The 21,699-nt window shown below is 31.7% G+C and overlaps 1 protein-coding gene across 1 annotated transcript; it reads left to right on the top strand.

Moving 5' to 3' along the window:
• Nucleotides 1-12,856: 12,856 nt before the first annotated feature.
• Nucleotides 12,857-14,609, top strand: LOC114406288 (cytochrome P450 94B3-like). The gene has a single exon (XM_028368958.1). The coding sequence runs from the start codon at nucleotides 12,908-12,910 to the stop codon at nucleotides 14,432-14,434; it is 1,527 nt and encodes a 508-aa protein (XP_028224759.1). The 5' UTR covers nucleotides 12,857-12,907; the 3' UTR covers nucleotides 14,435-14,609.
• Nucleotides 14,610-21,699: the final 7,090 nt, after the last annotated feature.

Below are 21,699 nucleotides of genomic sequence, written 5' to 3'. Positions count from 1 at the left end.
AAGATTGGAAGATTTGAGTAGTTTGCATGAGATCTTATCTTGTAACCTCATTGCCATATTATACATATAAAAAGAAAAGGCAGATCTCAGATTAACCTGAGGGTGATCATGTTTCTCTTCATACTTAGAAATAGAAATAAATGTCAACTATAATAATAAGAATTAAAACCATGTTACATTTAAAATTAAGTGAAACATAACCATTTGCATGCCCGAAATTCATTATTTTTACAAATTCAATGAAACCAAACCAAACTCTTGGATGATGTGAACAAAAAATACAAATAAGAACCTTAGAACAATGTGCATGCAAATGTAGATGACATAGAACCATGAAAGTTGAGACTCTCTTACCTAAGATGAGAGAAAACGGATCCTAGGCATTTATGTAATGGCAAGGCAATAGGAACCTTATTTAAATGTGCATGTTAGCTCTTTAAATTATAAATCCTTTAAATAATAACTTATTATATGTAATCGTTATATCGTGTCAATTAAGGCGCATAAGCCACAAAGGACTTAATAGTAACCGTTCTGACACGCAACATAAAGTCTTTCATTTTGGCAGAGGCCAAAAAAGGACTTGGAAGCTAGTATACCGGATAAAGTATTTGGTCCAATCCATTTGTGACAGGAACACCATTCAAAAGGAACAATAGTTGAGATCATACGTGTTTTGTGTAGCATTCTTTTTGAGGGACAAATACAATTTGTTTTTAATTTATTGCATGAATTAGAGAACTTCTCTATCATTTTTTTAAGCATGAAGACAAATTATTTTTATTCAATGAATAATTTTATTTTTTTTGCAATTAGGAGATGTCTGATACTTTTATATTTGATACTCAACTAATCTCCTCCCATCCCATAGGTCATTTTGAAATAAAATGATACCTCTAAGTGTCTTAGTATAAATATAATAGAGTAATTTAGTATCATTAGCAACAATCTCATCAATTTAGTTGTGGAATTAACTATCCACAAAATCTAGCACCAGCAATTTAAGAATGTTCAATATATTTTTGTCACGAGAACAAATAATGTAATTTTGTGTCCTTTGCAATAAAATAGAAAAAATTGTATAAAACATTGCGTCTGGACAATTGTATAGAAATAAATTATGGGCAAAATGCAGTTGCTTAAGAATAGGATTTTGAACTCGGTTGAAAAGTAATCTGTTTACTAAATTAAAGGGAGCATTTGTAGAATCTTTATTGGCTAAAATATATTTTTCATAACAGAGAAAAAGGAAAAAGTACTGGCCAATTAAAAACTAATCAACGCGCTGCAGTAACCGTGGAAAGCAACACACGTTTTGAGGGGTGAAAGAAAAATTTCGAAGATTCAGTGAATTCCAATTTTGAACTTGCGTTTGATTCTTGAGTGTTGACTTTTGACAGTGGCCAATGGTGCAAATTGGCAAGGCATCCAACGTAAATGAAAGGACACACAGAGAGTGACAAATAGAACTGATAGGTTCTTCCTAAGACCACCCCACGCAGATGGTGACGTATAGCATGGACTTGTGAAGAGCTTCTCCATGGATGGACCAATCCTTTTAAAGCCATAAATTTATTAGACTAAATTACATTTTTTGACTCAATTTAATTATTTAATTTTAAAATTTTAATTTAATCCTTTATCTCTTATATTTTATGAAATTTGCTCTTTCTGTTAGTTTAGAATTAGTGCATTAAAGTTTAACATTTTTTCTTACAAATATTTAACTTTAACATAATAACGGTTAAAAATCCCTACAAAACAATACTTACAAGCCTGAATATTTTCCCATTCATGTAATTAACAAAAAGGAAGTTTTTAACTGCCATAGTAATATTTATAATTATAAAAAATAGAAAAACCCTTTACAATGAACAAAAAAATTTGTTTTCTCTCATATGATTTTGTAAATCTTAAAATTGATTGAGTTTTTTGTACTCTCTGTATTTCAATCCATATAGTAAAAAATCAAATAATTTTGTTAAAGTATATGTAAGAAACAAACATTTTCAAGTCATGGACTTCACGAAATATAACTTTAAAGTTTAACATTTTGTACTCTATGCATTAAAGTTTAACATTTTTTCTTACAAATATTTAACTTTAACATAATAACGGTTAAAAATCCCTACAAAATAATACTTACAAGCCTGAATGTTTTCCCATTCATGTAATTAACAAAAAGGCAATTTTTAACTACCACAGTAATATTTACAATTATAAAAAAATAGAAAAACCCTTTAGAATGAACAAAAAAATTTGTGTTTGATTTCTCTCATATGATTCTGTAAATCTTAAAATTGATCGAGTTTTTTGTACTCTCTGTATTTCAATCCATATTGTAAAATATCAAATAATTTTGTTAAAGTATATGTAAGAAACAAACATTTTCAAGTCATGGACTTCACGAAATATAACTTGTGTTGATCTATGCGAGTCCATGTTTTCTGCAATTGATTGAAGGATTGAGGTCGACTCTCCCTTGCAAGCAACATATTAAAAAATTGTTGTATTTCGACTAAGAATGAAACAAAATGAATTGGTTAAGTTTTTTATCGAAAAAATTTGTTTTCTATAACATAGGTCTAACATTACTAAAGCTAACAAAATGGGCCTAGCCCGATGGTCCAATCCAATCAGCCCGTAAATTGGGTCAGGATGGACTCTAAAAAAGGTTGCCCGAATAGAAATTAGCATTTTCGGCCAATACATTTACCCTAATTGGGCAATTGGATTTGGGTCGGGCTGGCTCAATGGCAAATATAAAAATTTAAAATATATCATAATACAATATACTAAATTATTAATATTAAGTTAATAAAAATCAACATAATAAATAGGTGAAATTGTGAAAATTATGTGTCAATTTGATTAGTGAAACATAAAAGAAAGTATACTAATATACTATATTGTCAATGGAAGAGTATTTATTACTTCCTTTGTTCCAGAATAAATGATGTTTAAGATTTTTTACACAGATTAAGAAAAATAAAGTATTCCAAGACAAACATTATTTATGCATTGTGAGAGTTGTTGAAATAAAACCTGTTTCCTGAATCAATAGTATTTTAATGCCTACAAACTTCTAAGAATAAATTTTTTTGTGCTAAGGAGGGGAACCCCAAACAACTACAAAACAAGGCGACAAGGGTAAGAAACACCCCTTACATCATAATTAAGGAAAAAATCACTCCCAACCGGTGGTGCATGCAACAAATGCAACCCAATGTCCCTATCATGAGTAGACGATGCCAAGAAATTTGCCAAATATTGGCTTCATGAAACACATGCACAATCTGTAGGTCCCAACCTCTTGACCACCAATGGTGAATTGCCTCCACCATATATAGATCAGTAAGGATGAATGTTACTTACTCCTTCAAGGATCAACTAGGGAGTTACTTTTGAATTAGATTCTATCATGAGATTTCACACACCAGTATCCTAAGCTGCATGTAAAACAGACCAAAGTCCTCAAAGTTCATATATTAACACATTGGAGGACCCTACTCATCTCCCATGCACATCTCTAATGACACTCGCACAAGAATCATGGCAACCATTGTCTCTAATCAAGCCATCTGTATCCGCTTTCACCCATCCCATGGAAGGGGGAGTCCAAGAAACTAAAGCAGACCCCACTCAACTTGAGTCTGCCACTAATTGTTTGTCTTGAGTGCTTAAAAATACAAGACTCTTAATCTAAAAGCATGGAAAAGTGTGAAGCATGGGCCTAGAGTGAAGGTTTTCCAAGATCGGGGTCTATCCAACTTTAGAAGCAAAATACCAAAAGAAGAAGGGCAATCATGTTTTCTATGCCAAAGTACAAATATCAAAATTATGTATAACTAGAAACATGATTATGGAGAATTTTATAACAATCTAAAGATAAGGTAGCCAATGGTGGCTGACACAACATAATTAAGCATAGATTAGTGTTTCATTTTCAATACATTTGACATGCTTTTATGAATGTTTTTTTTACCCTTTTAATTGAGTTTTGTGATATTGGGCATTATTGGGCCCAAGTGCTAACTTTTCTTAAATGTTGCATTTTTCTCATTTTCACATTGTTTTTGTGTACAAAGCATAACTCTATTCTCAGAGATCTGATTTGAGGGATTCTTGTCTTGCTGGGAGGACGAGAGGAAGCTCTAAAATTTTATGAATCACAAGCTTGAGCTGATTTAGAGGTTTAAGGGGTCAAAATCGAGCTACAAAGTCTCAATCCTACACTTTGAAAATTTCAATTTTGCATTTTGAGGTCTAGTTTTGTGTTTAGTGGCCCAATGGTAGTTTTAATTGGTTTCTAGTTAACTAAAGTCTCGTTTGGGGTGGTTGTGAGTTTCTGGTTTTCAGTTAACTAAGTTTTAATCTTTACCCTAACATTTACTTTCCCTTCCCCTTTGACGTTGACTATTTCTTTCATGGTGCTCACACTTGCTGCTATTTCCCTCTCTTTGTTGATATACTCTGGTCATCATCGTTGTCGCTAGCCAATCGGTGACGGTCATCATGGTTGTTGGTTGTTGTGATCTTGTCTTGCTCCTCACCTCACTATTTTCCCTCACGTTCTTACTTTTCCTTCATGTTTCTACACCGCCCTTGGTTGCCTCGATGTTTTCCTGACGTTGGTCAGCCACCAGCAACGATGGCAACAACATCGAACATAGCAAACGATTAACAAATTCGTTATCCTTGAGGATATTAGGTTGTTGTGGTGCTTAGATCTATGACTAGTGCTTAGATATGAGGTTTGCATTCAAATCCATTCATTACAATGGTCTTCATGGCAACACTGGCAAGCCTCGACAAGTGGGTGCCTTGTATAACCCCTATGTGAATTAGCCCTATTGGCACAGGTGCTAGTCGTGTACAAGATTGACAATGTCATGGTCATTTGTGAAAACCTTCTCAATGTAGGGGTGAAGATAGGGCAAAGAGGTTTTTTTTTTTTTCTATGATTTTTGAAAGTGAGTGTTTTTTTTTAATTCTTGTTTAAATTTGAGTTTCTCAAATGGCATATGGATAGGGTGGATTTTTGATGAAGTGGTGATGTTTCATATTCTAGTACACTGAGTATGTTTTGGTAATGACTTGGTGTGATGAGTCGGAGAGGAATGAGGTGGATGAACTTGTGCAGCGACAGAGGCAGTGAGAAGAGATTGAGACATTGAGGTTTGGGAGCATCATCTTTGTTAGTTATTAGCATTTCATATTTCAGTTTGATAAAGAATATTGGGTTTAAGTCGAGCTTGGGGTAGAGCTTGTATGTATAAGAGCCAAAAGTGGTAGCGAAAAATACTTGTAACTTTGATAAGTTAATGAAAACTTGGTGGATTGCCAAGAACTGAACTTATCTCGAGTTTGAGAGAAACCAACATAATTCTCTGTGTGCTTTTCTATTTTGCTTTAACTAACAAAGGGTTTGAATTTGTTTTTAAATCTTATATCTTGTTTTGTTTTACAAAGAAAATTATTTTTCTCATCATCTAGTATAGTGTGATGTTGAAGTATTCGTTGTCTCACAAAAGTTGGATTTTTCACTCTGCTCTTTGTCTAAAGTCTTGAATCCGTTGGAGCATTTAATGCTTGTATTAAATGCATGTCCCTTCTTCATGAAAAGTTCATGCTAATAGGCTAGCTTGTATTGTACCCCATCAGGGAAGTCACTTCTTTCATCATAGCAGGTCTGCAACAATAGAGCATGTTTTTTGATGGGGATCAACATCTTCCATATTGTGGATTTTATTTATTCTTCGTAGGACTTTGATAGATCCTAGAAGAATGTTTTTTGCATGAAAGAATCTCAAGCGCAGAGTATTAAATGAAGGTATTAAATGGGCTATTTAGATGCTATACCAGATCGTCTAATGAGTGCATCATCTAAAAATACAGACGTACAGATATATCATGATCTGATAGCATATCAGACACAACTTTTACCATTTGTATTTATTTGCATCAAATCAAAATAATTAGGAGTTCTAATTCGTCTTTAAGACATAAATATCTTTTGACTTAATAAGGAAGAACCCCTAGAGAGACACACCACAAATCCAACAATTTCAAAATCAAAATTGAAATTAAAAACAAAAATACATAAATTGGATTTAATTTTTAAATATTTCAAAACTAAAAACAAAAAATCACCCCAAACAGGGCCTAAGTGAATGGGTTTTTGTTGGTATTAATGGCCCACATTTTTTTATTAGTTCTATTGTAATAAATAAACTTACTCTCTTGTAGAGACATTACATTACACTTGCATTTTATAAAATTTCAATTCTAAGTTTTTGTGTTCTCTTCTCTCTCTTCTTCTCCCCTTCCTCTCTCTTCTTAATTTTTGAATTAAACCCCTCAACAAAGATTCTCATGGAGTTCTAAGTTTTTCAATCCTAGGATCTCAAGGCTATGGTAAATTTGAGTTCCTCTATGCTTTAATTTTCATTTTTTATGATTTGTGCTTTTTTCCCTTTTTTGTTTTTTTAATTTTCTGAGTTAATGCATGATTATGTTGAAATTTGAGAAATTGAATTTGGGATTAGGGGTGAGATTTATTAATCCTTTCATAGTGATCAATTGATTGCTTGGTTCAATTTGAATTATGCTTGAATTCATTTTAATTGAGAGATATTTCTAGCTTGATAAAAGAATAAAGAAACTAGGCAGACAAAGACATCAACTTATAAGAAACCAAGCTTGCTAAAATAGCTTCTTAAAGCTAGTGTTTCCATCATGGAAATTAGGGATGTTTATAAAATGTCTCATCTCATCATCTCAATATGGCCCGAAAGGATTTTTAACAAGTTTAGGTGTAAAAAATTAGATCCGATGTATTTTAGGATGAGTTTAGGTTATGTTTCAGATTATTCCAACTTAGTTAACATCATATATTCTCTTAAAAATATATTTTTTTAAATATGTATTAATAAATAATAATACAACTTCTTGACTTAATAAATAATGTTTTGTGTAATATGGTATATTTTTATACTCATAATTTATTTTAAATTATATATTATACATATACTTTATTTGTAATTGTACACCTCTTTAATTCTATGACTTTTTTACTGCTTTAATTATACGATTTAATTTTATATATAACGTTATGATTATATTGTGTAACAAGTCAGGTTGATTCAATTTTATTTTAAATTTTGTTGGAACTTACTCCTATCGACTTTGGGTATATAAAATTTACCTAAAAAAAATCAATAGGAATGAGATATACATAAATTGACTAAATCATCATTTTAATCTCTAAAGTTATAATGCAATGTCAGACTAGTCCCTTCAATTAAGAAGAATTCACATTAATCATCGAAATCAAAATTTGTTAGTTATGTTAGTCATCGCCACTAGTTCTTTATTTTGTGATTACAATGATGGCAAGTTATAAAATTTAAAGATTAGAATTATAATGAATTTTACATATCGAGAAATAAAATAACAGTAATTTTCAATTTAAAAAATTTATTTAACACTTTCCTAATTTTTTTTAAAAATATAATAACAGCATTTCACTATTTAAACAAAAATAATAGTTTATTACAAGTAAATTCGTCCTAACTCATCCCACAAACGGCCTACTGAAGTCCGTTGCCTAATTGATGTCGATGTCGACAAGACTATCGTGGTCGAAACACAGACATGCGCTGAAACCTTAAATGATAATACTTCTGTATTATCACATATGAAGCACGTGGGTATCAGATGCAGTACTTCTCTATAACTAAACTGAATTTTTTTATTTATTTCTTTCTCATTTCTATCCATACACAAAATATATATTTGTAAATTATATTTCTCTTTTATTTCTTCCCTTATCTAAAAGAAGGGAAAGACTATAATGACAACAAATTAAAAGTCATGTTTATTATTCCGAATATCAATTACATTAATTGAGCACATTTCATCTCAAATTTAATTTTATATTCATTTTTTTTAGTGAATTTTATTTTTTATTCTATTTTAGAAATATTCATGTTCTTACCAATTAACAAGAATGAAGGATAAATTATGAATTTTAAATTATAAAATAAACAAGGATTTAATAATTTTTTAGTCCGACAACTTTTTAGATTTAAATTTATAGTGCTTCAATTTTTTTTTGACAACTTTTAGTCTTCCAATAATTTTATGACAACATTTTTATTTCCTCAAAAAAAATTGTCTACTTTTAGTCCTTCATTTATTTTTATTGCTAAAATATTAGTTCAAAATATATAAAAATAAGAAGTAAAAATGAACAAAATAAGGATTAATCTTAAGCAATAAAAAAAATGAAGGAATAAAAATAGACAAAAAGATTAAGAGACTAAAATTACCTATACAAGATTAGGAGAGAACTAAAATTTGTTAAAAAAAACTTTAAAAGACTAAAAATTGAAATCTAAATTGAGGGACTTAAAACTTAATTAATCCAACAAACAACCATATTTCTTTCACTGTTTAACAATAAATATATTAAAATTTTAGAATGTTAAATTACCAAATTTCATATATCACCTTCTCATATGTAATTCCTTTAAAATAATTAAATACGCAAAGTTAAAAAAATACCCGTATCCATCATTAATTAGAGTTAATTAAGATTATGCTTTTAAAAAAGAATTAATTAAGATTATAAGATATTTTAATGAAAATTAATTGTAAATACGCTCTTACTTTTAAGTTTATATATAAATGTTAAAAATGAGTTTTAAACCTCTAGGATTATTGATTCCAGTAGGTACACTCTTACTTGTTCGTGTTATAGATTACTCAAACAAAATTCCATTTCATCAATATACTGTCTTTCAGTTAATAAAATAGAAATTGTGTAATAAAATAAATTACACAAATTCTTACTTTTTTATTTTTATAAAGTATCCAATAACATAAAACAAATGTCCTCGTTAGAAGTAGACATATTTGTAAACCGGGAAGCGAAAAAATATAAACGTTTAGGGTGACAAATATAAATGTTCACTCTATTTGAGGGTGGGAGAAATAAAGGGAAAGAGAAAAATAATAAATAAGATAAGTGATGAATGAAATAAAAGAAAGAGTAAAAATGAAATAAAAGAAATAAATATATAATTACTCGAGGACCGTCCAAGCCTCTCATTCTTCGTTCTCATGGATTTCCTTTTGCGAAAAGAAGTTCCTAGTTTTAGTGGTGTCTAAAAGTCAAAGGACTATAAAGCTTCAGTGATCAAGTAGAATCACCTCACAACTAACAAGCTGTGGATGTATCATACATATCCGTGAGAAATAAGACAAGAAAACAAATCGAAAAAGTGGTCGGTATGCTACACGTGCACAAAAAATAGATCTTGGCCAAGTTTATTTTTATTTATTTTTGTGCTCATGCATGTTTATGTAAATAGTTTTTAGAATATAACACTAATATAATATAATTAATAGATAATCTTATTATTTATATATGTGACAAGGGTTACAATATGTAAGAAAAGATGTCAGTCTTTAAAATAAATTTTAATAAATCAAAGAAATTAGTTTCTGAACTCTCCTCCCCAAAAATATTATAATAAAAACAAACAAAATGTCACAACTTCTTAAAAATAAAAAATAAAAATTGTTTATAGTCTGGATATTTTATTCAAATGCGGTTAAAATCTATGCACTTTCATGTTGATGAATTTTGTTCCTCGATCAGATTTTAAAAACCATGCGGTGGTCTTTCATAAGTTAAAAAAATATCATAAATCCTTAGAAAGTAGACTAAATATGCATTTTTTTTTATAGTTTCAGAACTAAATTATTTAATATTAAAGTATAGAGATTTTAACCAAATTTGACCGAAAGTATAAAAATTATAAACATAATTTTGAAATTAAAAATAATATATATATACATATATATATATATATATATATATATAATACTAAATATTAAAATTAAGAAATGCAAAATTTTTGTATCTTTATTTTTATAAATATTTAATAAAACTATTTAAATCTTATAAAATCAAATTTTAGTTTTTTTTTTGTGTGTGTAGATTAATAATAATGAAGTTTGAATTTAGGAACCTGACCAAACTATCCAAACATCTGCCACTAAGTTATCTTAACATTAAAAATAGCGAATAGATGATGATAATAATTACAAATAGTTATCTTAATTATATATATTTTCACCGTTCTCTTATATAAACAAAAAAAATATTTTTCTCAAATATATGCAAAATTTAACTATTTTTACCTTATTTAATAAGATTAATTATGTTCAAAATATCCTTTTATTTAATACGAGAGTTGTGCTTAATATCAAGTTTCAATGAGAAATATTTTAGAAAAAATGATTATTTTTTAATTAAAAATGACACAATTTAATGAAGTAAAATAATTATCTTAATAAGTGTAAAATAAGTTTTTTTTTGCTTATAAAAAAAAGCATAGTGAATAATAATGAGACTAATGATTTTAATTATTAGCTTTATAACATGAATGCACAAACACACATATAGGGAGGGGACCAACTATTATATCATCAATAATTTTATATAGAATGTGTTTTCATCAATAATTTTATATAGAATGTGTTTTTTCATGGATTCAATAGTTAAATTATAATTATATATTACCTTATCAAATTATTCATATTTGTATATATTTAAAAAGTATAAAATATTTAATTTTGTTTTTGTGCAAAAAGGTGATAGAATGGGGAGCAATTTTAATACTACCAAAGAAGACACCCATGACATATTAGGATTGCAAGTAGAGGTCAATTTTGATGATTATTTCACACATTCGAATTGGAAATTAACAATGCCACCCAAATATAACTACTTAATTAATTTCTATGCGCTAGAAGATCTCAGTGAAAAGAGTTGCCAATCAAATGAGAAAAGTAACTATTTAAAACTTTAGAACTCTCATATCCACAAGGAAGTGGGAGTTTGTATCCAATTCTTAGCAAATTGTATCAATCCACATTAACAAGTTACATCAATTTTAATGCATATAAATGAGGTATTAAATATTTTTTATTAATATGAATTTTTATTAAATAAACAACGAGGTGCTTTTACAATATATAAAAAACGTGATATTAACACATTTTCAATCAACCCAAAATAAATTTTTAATAGATATTTTTTATTTTAAACAAGAGCTTATATATAAATATGCATGTTAGGGTTTTTTTTATCAAAATATATAATCTTTTTATTTTATAAAATCTATAACAAATATTTATTTATTTATATATCTAAAACCTAAAGTTTAATAGGGTCACTCTAAAGCCTACCCGTTCTCGATTAATAAGGACATGTCATTAATATCAAGTTAATAAATATAAATGATTGAAGTTGAGTTCATGATCTCTCTCCTCTGTTCCCTTCATCATTTTTTAATGGATCAACTTTATATCTTCCGATAAATAACCTATTCTATCTATGAAATTAAATATCCATCTAAACCTTTTATTATAAGTTATGTATGGACTAATTTATCAGTAAATAATATAGTTTCAATATTATTCTAACATTAAGTATCATATATATATTAAGATCAAATTATCAATATGTTAACTATTAGACTAATTTGCTGTAACATTTTTTATATTTATAGATTAAATTGATCATTTAAAAAATGTAAGGATTAAATTGTCAATAAATACATAATTGAAGAAATAAATAAGTTATTTATCCGGTTAAAAAAATCATCTTTATACAATATATATCTTACCGTTATTAATTGTTATATTTTTAATTTTGACTTATGAAACATGTGCTCAAGCTCTTGTCTCTTTCATGACAACCATTCACAAATTTGCGGTGCCTTTCTTCTATGTCTTGCGTAAGACTAACACGCACTCCACTGTGGTTTGGGATCACCAGCAGTTCGAAACATAACTGCACCGTCCTGCAGGCTGCAGCTACATCCAACGGAAGCATATAATATTGCTAACTATACTTTTCTATATTATAACTATTATAAGAAAACAAAATTTTAGTGGATAACATTGTGTTCATCCTCATCTCTGTAAACACCGTTTCGATCTCCAGTGAGGCATGCCACTACAATGATAATAACACCACATTAGGATTAATAATTTTTTAATGAAGTTTTTTTAATGTAATAATTTTATTTAATTTATAATTAATTTTGTATTTCTAATAATCATAATTATTAGTTAATAATATATGAAGGGAATCAAAATTACTAATTTATAAAATTAAAAAATCAAATGTTATAATTAAAAATCAAGAAACTAAAATTATGAATTTAAAAAAAGTAAAAGAAACAAAATTACAATTCAGCAAAAAAAATAATAAGAAACACATAAAAAGTTATTTAAACCCTTCAACAAATTGTAGACCTATTATAATAATAACTAAATGTAGTTGTTTTAATTATGAAAAATAATTAGATTTAATAATTAATTTTAAAATAATTAATTTAAAATAATGTTATACATTAATTATAATTATCTATTTTTATGAGTCAAATAAGGATCTGCTTTTACATTATAAAAGTGCTGGTTAACATGGGCATCAGTGTACATATTTCAGTTTCAACATTAAACTTAATTAAAAAATAATTCATCTTTTTATAAAAAATAATCAGTTTTAGGTTGTTTAACTTAGTAGTTTTTTCCTTTTACTTATTTCTGTAGACTGTAGAGTGTCTTGTCCTACTGTTATCCTGAATTTTGACTTATGAATCATGTGCTGGAACTTTCTTGTCTCTCTCTGACAATCATTTGCTAATTTGCGGCGCCGTTCTTCAATGTCTTGGGTTACACTGAGACACACTCCACTATGGATTCCATCAATAAGCTTCGACTATATATATATATATGCCCCCCTAAGCATTGAACTTGCATTCGAATCCAACCCTCGGAATCATTACAGTGTAGAGTTTGTAGGAAAACCCTCAGAATCATAACCATGCTCATTTTCTTCTTCACTCTTCTAGTGTCCTTCTCAGGGTTTCTCCTTCTCTTTTTGGACACACAACCAGAACAACAACGTAGTCATAATTATAACCATGCACCTCTTTCGCACCCAATCATTGGATGCCTCGTCTCTTTCTACCAAAACCGCCACCGTCTACTGGATTGGTACACCGAACACTTAGCCAATTCCCCGACACAGACCATCGTCGTGCGCCGCCTCGGAGCACGACGCACGGTGGTGACGGCGAACCCTCGCAACGTGGAGTATATTTTAAAGACCAATTTCGGTAACTTCCCCAAAGGCAAACCCTTCACCGAAATCCTCGGCGACCTTCTCGGCTGCGGCATATTCAACGTCGACGGCGAGCTGTGGCACACCCAGCGCAAGTTAGCGAGCCACGAGTTCAGCACGCGCTCCCTCAAAGACTTCATCGTGAAGACACTTCAAGAAGAGACTCAACAAAGGCTTCTTCCATTGCTGGAGCATGCAGCACGTGAGAGCCACGTGATCGACTTGCAGGACGTGCTGAGGAGGCTCACGTTCGATACTGTGTGCAGGGTGTCGCTGGGATACGACCCCAGCTGTTTAGATCTCGCGAAGCCCCTGCCGCCTCTTCTGACGGCGTTCGACACCGCGTCGGAGGTCAGCGCCGCTCGTGGCGCGGCGCCGGTGTTTCTGGTGTGGAAGATGAAGAGAATCCTCAACGTTGGCTCAGAGAAATCATTGAAGGAAGCAGTGAAGCTAGTGCACGAGTCCGTGGTGAAGATTATAAAAGCGAAGAAAGATAAAATTGCATTCAATGAAAGAAATTGCGGCATGGATTTGCTTGATAGGTTGTTGAAAGCAGGACACGAGGAAATCGTGGTGAGAGATATGGTTATAAGCATGATAATGGCGGGGAGGGACACCACTTCCGCAGCAATGACGTGGCTGTTTTGGTTGTTATCAAAGCATAGAGAGCAAGAAGCATCGTTAGTTAAAGAGTTTTCTTTCGGAGAAAACGAAAATAAGTGTTTGGATTATGAGTGTTTGAAAGAAATGAAATTGTTGAAGGCATGTTTGTGTGAGTCCATGAGGTTATACCCGCCAGTGGCATGGGACTCGAAGCATGCGGGTGGTGCTGACGTGTTACCAGATGGGACCCACGTGGGGAAAGGGGATAGGGTGACCTATTTTCCGTATGGGATGGGGAGAATGGAGGCTCTGTGGGGGAAGGATTGTTGTGAGTTTAAGCCAGAAAGATGGTTTGATGAGGAGAGTGTGAAGAAAGGGGTTCTGAAGTGTGTGAATCCTTATAAGTTTCCGGTGTTTCAGGCTGGGCCGAGAGTGTGTATTGGGAGGGAAATGGCTTTCATTCAGATGGAGTATGTGGTGGCTTCTATTCTCAACCGCTTTGTGATTTCGCCTGTTTCTGATGACTATCCTCGTTTTGTTCCTCTTCTGACGGCTCATATGGCTGGAGGGTTCAAAGTGAGGGTCCACTACAGAAATGGAACTCAAAGAATCAAGCTAGAGTGAATCACAAGTGGGGCTGAAATTATAAGTTAATTAATACTGTCTCCTGCTTGGTTGGACGGTAGCATATACTATCTTTCGTTTTTAGTTGTGGTATTGGATTGGCATGCTTGCTTCTTGGACCAAAATCATCTTCTATGTAAAGTAATCTTATATTGTTTGATGTGATTTGTCTTTATGCACCTGATTATAAATTTATATAAGGTGTAAATATATTTTTAGTTTTTTTAATTTAAGATAAGTTTCTTTCTAATCTTCTAAATTTAAAATTGATATTTTTTAATTATTGTAATTTGGAGAGCCCAAAACCTTATAAACCCCACACTAAAATCTCATACTTCGAGGGTGGGACTCAAGCATCATACCTTACAATTGGATACTGACACATGATATGGATCGATCTAGATTAATAAAAAACAACAAGAACTTAAAAGAAATTCCTTATAAAACCAGTAGTAGGTGCACTTTGTGATAGTAATGAGATGAGCACCCGAAGGCTGACACTTGCAGTTGGTTGCAAAGCTAAAAATTATGGTAAGGTGGCGGAAAATGCATTTTTATTACTGAAAAGCCAAATGACAGAGTAACAATACAAATCATATCTTATCCTATGTCAGCTTAGCTTGAATGTAAACACAATATTTAATAACTAGTGTTATCAATACACAAGATGCTTAACAATGTTCACACAGATTCTTATCAACAAAATTGACAAACATGCATTCACATTTACCTCGTTCCTTAGCAATATTTGTTCTACTGGAATTCAAGCACCTGCATGTCTCTGCAAGATCTCATCAATTATGTTCTGTTTCAAATGCCAGGGCAACTTAACTGCCACAGTTTCACTCGAAAACTCCCCTTCTAAAGCCTTCACCTATATTAGAACAACGATTTCACAACATTAACTTCAGCAAGTGACTAATGGAAGCAGATACAATACAAACGGTTCACACCTCTAAGTCTTACCCACTTAATTAACTCCACAGGTTTAAAGAAAAGAGGGCAAATCTACAGGTATGCCGAGTCACGAGATTGTAGGAAGAACACTGGAAGGGGTGTGTTGAGTCACGAGAGTGTACGGGTGTGTCGTCGTGGAAGGTGTGAGCTGAGTATGACCACGAGATTGAAGATGACGAAGGAGTCACGATGATTGAGGAAGGGAGAGCTGAGTGACGATACGAACAGAGTGACGAAGGCTAAGACTTGCAACTCAGTCTTCAGAGGTCACCAAAGTGTTGTTCGAGGCACGTGACTATAATGTTGCGCCAACGACGACGGTGTTTACCAAACCAATATCGTTGAAGTAAAGTTTCCGAAATTCAAAGACGGGTATCCAAACCACCGTCTTTGTTTGCTAACTTTATAATTATCAAATTGCCACCGCTTATTATACCACATCGGTTTAGGAGGACCGATGTGATTAGTGTGTCGTAAAAACCAATATTTTTAGTAGAGCAAATATCATGTGGTAGGGTGATTAAATTTAATAAGAATATAAATTAAAATGGTTTATGTCATAAGTGACTAATTATTTGTTAGTGGGTAAGCCAAGTCTGATCACATTAAAAAAATACACACCAAACATTTTTTGGGCAAGACTCACAAAGAGGATAAGTGATCGATTGGGCATTGAAGTCCCTTTGTTGAGAGGCGCTGCCTTGTAGGAAGACAACCTCTAGTCATTCTCCAAATCAAGATTTTATTTTATGTGGAATTTTTTAGGGGCCAAATAGACATCCAATCACCATTAACATGGAATGCTCCATTATCAATCATATCCTTCATTATTTGATAGTAAGTAGTGGACTTAAATGAAAAATTCTCTTCCTACAAAGATTCCAAATGGCTTTATCTTCAACATTGATGGAAAACAATAGGCATCATATACATAGAATTTGGTGAACATCACAATGTTTAAAACATCATGAATAAATTGTGAATGCCATGTACCACTTGATTGGTCAATCAAATCACATACTTATAGATGTTCCAAACCGGCTGTAATTTTAGAATGGACATAAGGGTTGTCCTTTGCATGTAGCAATAGGTCTTTCCACATATTTATTTTAACCACTGCCATGTGAAGTGTAAATGTTATATCATACAAAATTTGGGTTATGACCCAAATGGTCACGCAGGAAATTTTATTTAGATAATATTTGGCTTTGAAAACATATATTATAATTTAAGAAAATTTATGATTTTTAAAAAAATAATTTCAAAATTTTTTAAATCTACTATGGTAATTTTGAAAGAAAAAAAAACTCCTTCTTGGTAAAAAAGCTAAAGTGTGGGATGAATATGAATTGTATCTTATATATTCCTATCTAAAGATGGTCAGATACTTTACTCATTGTTGTGTCCTTTACTTCAATGTGTTTTTCCCTGGTGTTCGAAAAGTAATCCTTCAACGGGTAAGATGCCTGCAAAAGATACTTTGACCCTCAAGTTAGTTAGGTCTTGGCGGAGAAAGAATATTGAACATTGTGAATGAGAGTGGATAGAATAATCTTTGTTACCTTGATAATCTAACCTTTTATATGCACATATTTATGAGCCTCAATATTCATGAGCCTTACCTTTTAATTAAGGAGATGTAATATGAAATTACTTGACAATGTTAATATAGTATTAAGATAAACTAAATTTTTTAACCTCCATGGGGTAGTGGTCAAGATGGTACTAGGCAATGATCGAGAGGGTATTAGGTCGGGTTGAGTCAAATACCTAAGGTTTCTTCCTACCAAAGAGGGTAGAAATTATTTGATTATTCGGCCTACCGAATACTCAAGTTCTTTCTTTGTTGAGGGAGTACTAGGTCGTGGTTGAAGGGGTTCTAGGTTGCACAAGTATAAGTACCATAGAATATTATGATCGGATAAGATCTATAGTTGGTGTTTTACATTTTTTTTATTGTTACTATTGCAAAGAATAACCAAATATAGAGATTAGAAACGTTTTTATCTTTAAAACATGTTTGAAAATCTTAATTGATACAAAGCATCACTTAAATAGTTTGCATAAACTATTCTAATAAATACTTTGGTTTTAAGAACTTTTTCTTTTTTTTTTAAATAACTTTTACTTTAGACTATCTAGGCGGTAGTGAAGGTTGATGTTATTTTAAAAAATGTCATCTCATGTCTAAAACACTACTAAAAAAATATTTATATTACATCACCTAGTTAACATCAGCTTATACGAAAACTAATGTTAACAAATACGCGGTGACATTTTTGTAAATTATTAAAAGTTGTTAAGATCGGTTGTAAGAGAACCGATATTAAGTATTGTACTCAATATCGATTTTATGTAGAACCAATGTTGAGTGTCATGCGTCAACATTGGTTTTTTGAGAACCGATATTGAACTTGACCTAAATATCAAAGTTTTGCTCATGTTCATTTTCAAGAAACTAAAATTTGAGAGTGGAATTCATAGGGTGCAGGTTTGAGAGTGTTCGCATCGAAATCAAAGGGGCTTTGGAGGGGCTCTTCATCGAATGTGGTGGACTCAATTGGTCAATCCGCTAGTCCAAAATTGCCAAAGCTTGAAACCTAATTACGGCGTCTCGCGCTTCCTTCTTCCACCTTCCCTGGTAAGAATGAATGAATGAATGAATGAATGAATGACCTAATAATCATTGTTAACCTTAACCCCTTTTTGTGTTTTTGTGAATGATTTCTGATATGAACTGAATTTGATATGTGTTAGGGTTTCACTGTCATATGACTTTTCTTCTGAGAAAGAGAACTTGGGCAGGCTTTGGCATTCTTGGAATTTCTTCTTCCGCCACTAGACTTGACCCTACCCCCGAATCAGGGTTATCTATTTCTTCCATTTTTTTCCTAAGGAAAAAAACACGTTTCTTCTTCTCTCTCCATTGACGAGTTTTCTTTCTCTTTGATTCGTTCTGGCTGCTACATTTTGAAGCAATTCATATTTCGATTTTTCATTTTCATTTTTATTTTTTATTATTTGGATGTCCAAACCAAAAATGCCTAGGGTTTCAGTTTCAACCAACAGATGTTGAGCTGATTGAGTATTTTCTGAAGAGGAAGGTTCGGGGTAAGAAATTCCCTTCTGAAATAATTGCTAAACTTGACTTGTACAAGTTTGCTCCATGGGACCTCCCAAGTTTGCATTTGCACTCGTTTCATGGAGTACTTTATTGTGTTATTTTTTCTCTTTTTTTGTGTGTGTTTTTTAATGAGGTTTTGTTTGTTGTTTGTGTTGCAGATATGTCTTTGCTCAAGAATGGGGATATGAATTGGTACTTCTTTTGCCCTTAGGGAAAAATGTATTCGACTAGTGGGATTTGAATCGGGCCACAAAGGTTGGGTATTGGAAGACTATTGGGAAGGATAGAGCAACTGAACATAAAAATAGAGTCGTGGGGATGATAAAAACACTGGGTTTTCACATTGGTAGAGCCCTAAGGGAGATCAAACTGATTGGGTTATGCATGAATTTAGACTTGATGACAAGGTGTTGTGATGTAGCTTCATGTGGAACTTGTAAGCCTTGGATCTTCTTCATCAATGGAGCCCTTTGATTCTTGAATATCAATGACAGCGAAATGGAAAAGGAAGAAAGATGATCGGAGACTTCACTTCAAGGAGAAGATGAGTCAAGAACAAGCTCACTACCATAGGAAGTCATGAATAAGAGCTTGAAGGTAGGAGAAGATAAATGGAGGGAGAAGGAGAGAAGCAACACGAAATTTTATGCCTCAAATGAGGTCTGAACTTTGAAGTGTAATTCTCAAATGATCAAAGTTGAAAAAAATACACACACAAGACCTTTATTTATAGCCTAAGTGTCACACAAAATTGGAGGGAAATTTGAATTTCTATTCAAATTTCAATTGAATTTAAATTTGAATTTGAATTTGTGGAGCCAAATTTGGAGTCAAAATTTCACTAATTATGATTAGTGAATTTTAGCTATGGTTTAGCCCGCCCACTAATCCAAGATCAAGTCCAAAATTCTCCACTAGGTGTGCTTAGGTGTCATGAGGTATGTAAAGCATGAAGGACATGTACAAAATGTGACTATATAATGTGGCAATGGGGTGTAGTAAGCAAATGTTCACCTCCCCCTTAGGATGATCCAAAATTTAATTGGATTGGGCTTCTCCCAATTCAATTAGATTTCTCTCCCAACACACACATCAAATAGTGCACTTAATGCATATGAAATTACAAAACTACCCCTAATACAAAAACTAGTCTAGGTGTCCTAAAATACAAGGGCTGAAAAATCCTATATTACTATGATACCCTCTCTATATTATGGAGCCCTAAATACAATGCCAAAAAATAATGAAATCCTAATATAATATGTACAAAGATAAGTGAGCTCATACTTAGTCCATGAGTCCAAAATTTACCATAAGGCTCATGAGAACCCTAGGGCTTTTTCCTGCATCTCTGGCCCAATCTTCTTGGAGTCTCCTAGTCATGACTCTGGTGATGGGTCTCATCCTTGGGAGGATTGCATCATGTTAGCTGATGAAGGCGTATCGTAGGTAAACAACTTTGACTGAACAAGCAAGTGTGTGAGTTTTGTAGTGTTTGTGACTAGAATTTATAGTATGACATGTTAAAGAAGCACACTAATTTGTTGACAAGAACCTAATGACTTTGTTTATGATATTTTGGTGTAATTTAGAAATGTTACAAGGTTCCTATTATTAACGCCATCTTTGAAATTAAACAGGTTTTTTTGGCATTATGTCAACTTTTATTGTTCTTTCTACATAGATTATCAGGTTTTGTATTAATTACTTAATTGTTTTTCATTGATTTTTTTAGTTACGTGAGACTTATATGCATGGTCGACCTATAAAATTGAATATCACAATATAATAATATCCACTTTCTGTAATATATTTAGTTTGGCTAATGTAAAACTGTGGCATTGCAATTTGGTTCCCAAAGCCTCAACATTTCCTTCAGGAATGAAGGCTCTAGCTGATTATGTTCATAAAAAAGGTTTGAAGTTGGGGATCTATTCTGATGCAGGGTATATCACATATTAAACTTAAACTTTGATTTTTATATATTTATGATTATTCAACCATTTTTTTAACTATGACAATTTCTCTGCAGAAATCAAACATGCAGTAAAACTATGCCTGATCATTAGGACATGAAGAACAAGATGCACAAACATTTGCATCCTGGGTAACATGCATTCATTTCAAAGTCATTTTGCATTCATAAACTCTATCCTATGTAATTTAATTAAGATCTACTTCCAATGTTACTTTAGGGGATTGACTACTTGAAGTATGATAATTGTGAGAATAACAATATAAGCCCCCAAAGAAAGGTATTAGTGACCTTCAAATGCACACAAACAAATTACATGCTTCTAAAATCTAGGAATTGATAAGCTTTAGCAACACTGGAAGGTCAATATTCTTCTCTTTGTGTGAATGGTAAGCCAAATTGGGGATTATGTTTCACATAAATTTTGCTGATTTATATAGCTAGAAGAAAGTACAATTAATTAGCATTTCATCTACTTTACTATTCCTCTAAGCCAGAAAAGATAACTTTATTTTAAACTATTAATTGCTTTCTCAAACACGGGATCAAAAGAACCAGCAACTTGGGCCAAAAGTATGGGAAATAGTTGGAGAACAACAGAAGACATTGAAGATAAGTGGAATAGGTAAGCATGCGAGTTATGATATAAATTTATTTATCTTCAATGCCAATAAAAAGTGAATCTAATTTTAGGAATTTCGTTGTCTTGTTTGCATCACATTAATGCTTTATTGAACACTTGACAAAGACATTCGAGAGGCTTATTTTGAACCAACGTGATAATTAAGTTATGACTTTATTTTCTATGGATTCTTGGTGCAAAAAAAATTTGACATGGGTAACTAATCAAAATGATATTGTTGATATGGCATTTAAGGTAGTTATTACAAACTTATTATACATGCCAATTTATGATTAGATAAGAGTGTAAAACTCTTAATATTTTATGTGCCCGTAATATTTATTCTAAGTTAATACAAAGTATCACGTAAGAAAATCATTTTTGTGCATCATTTTGTTTCATTTATTCATTTTCAACATGGGAAACTTATAATATTCTCTCCACAGTACTTGAATACTAACTAGTTCATTAACTAAAATAAGTAAATTAATAAGAATTATGTCCATATATAATTCTTATTTACTATATATAAAATTACGTATTTTACATCCTAAAAAACTCAACTAAAACTAAGTTTCTGTTTGTAT

The sequence above is a fragment of the Glycine soja genome, chromosome 3, assembly GCF_004193775.1.
Source record: "Glycine soja cultivar W05 chromosome 3, ASM419377v2, whole genome shotgun sequence".
NCBI lineage: Eukaryota > Viridiplantae > Streptophyta > Magnoliopsida > Fabales > Fabaceae > Glycine > Glycine soja.
This window is presented reverse-complemented; position numbering and strand designations above follow the sequence as displayed.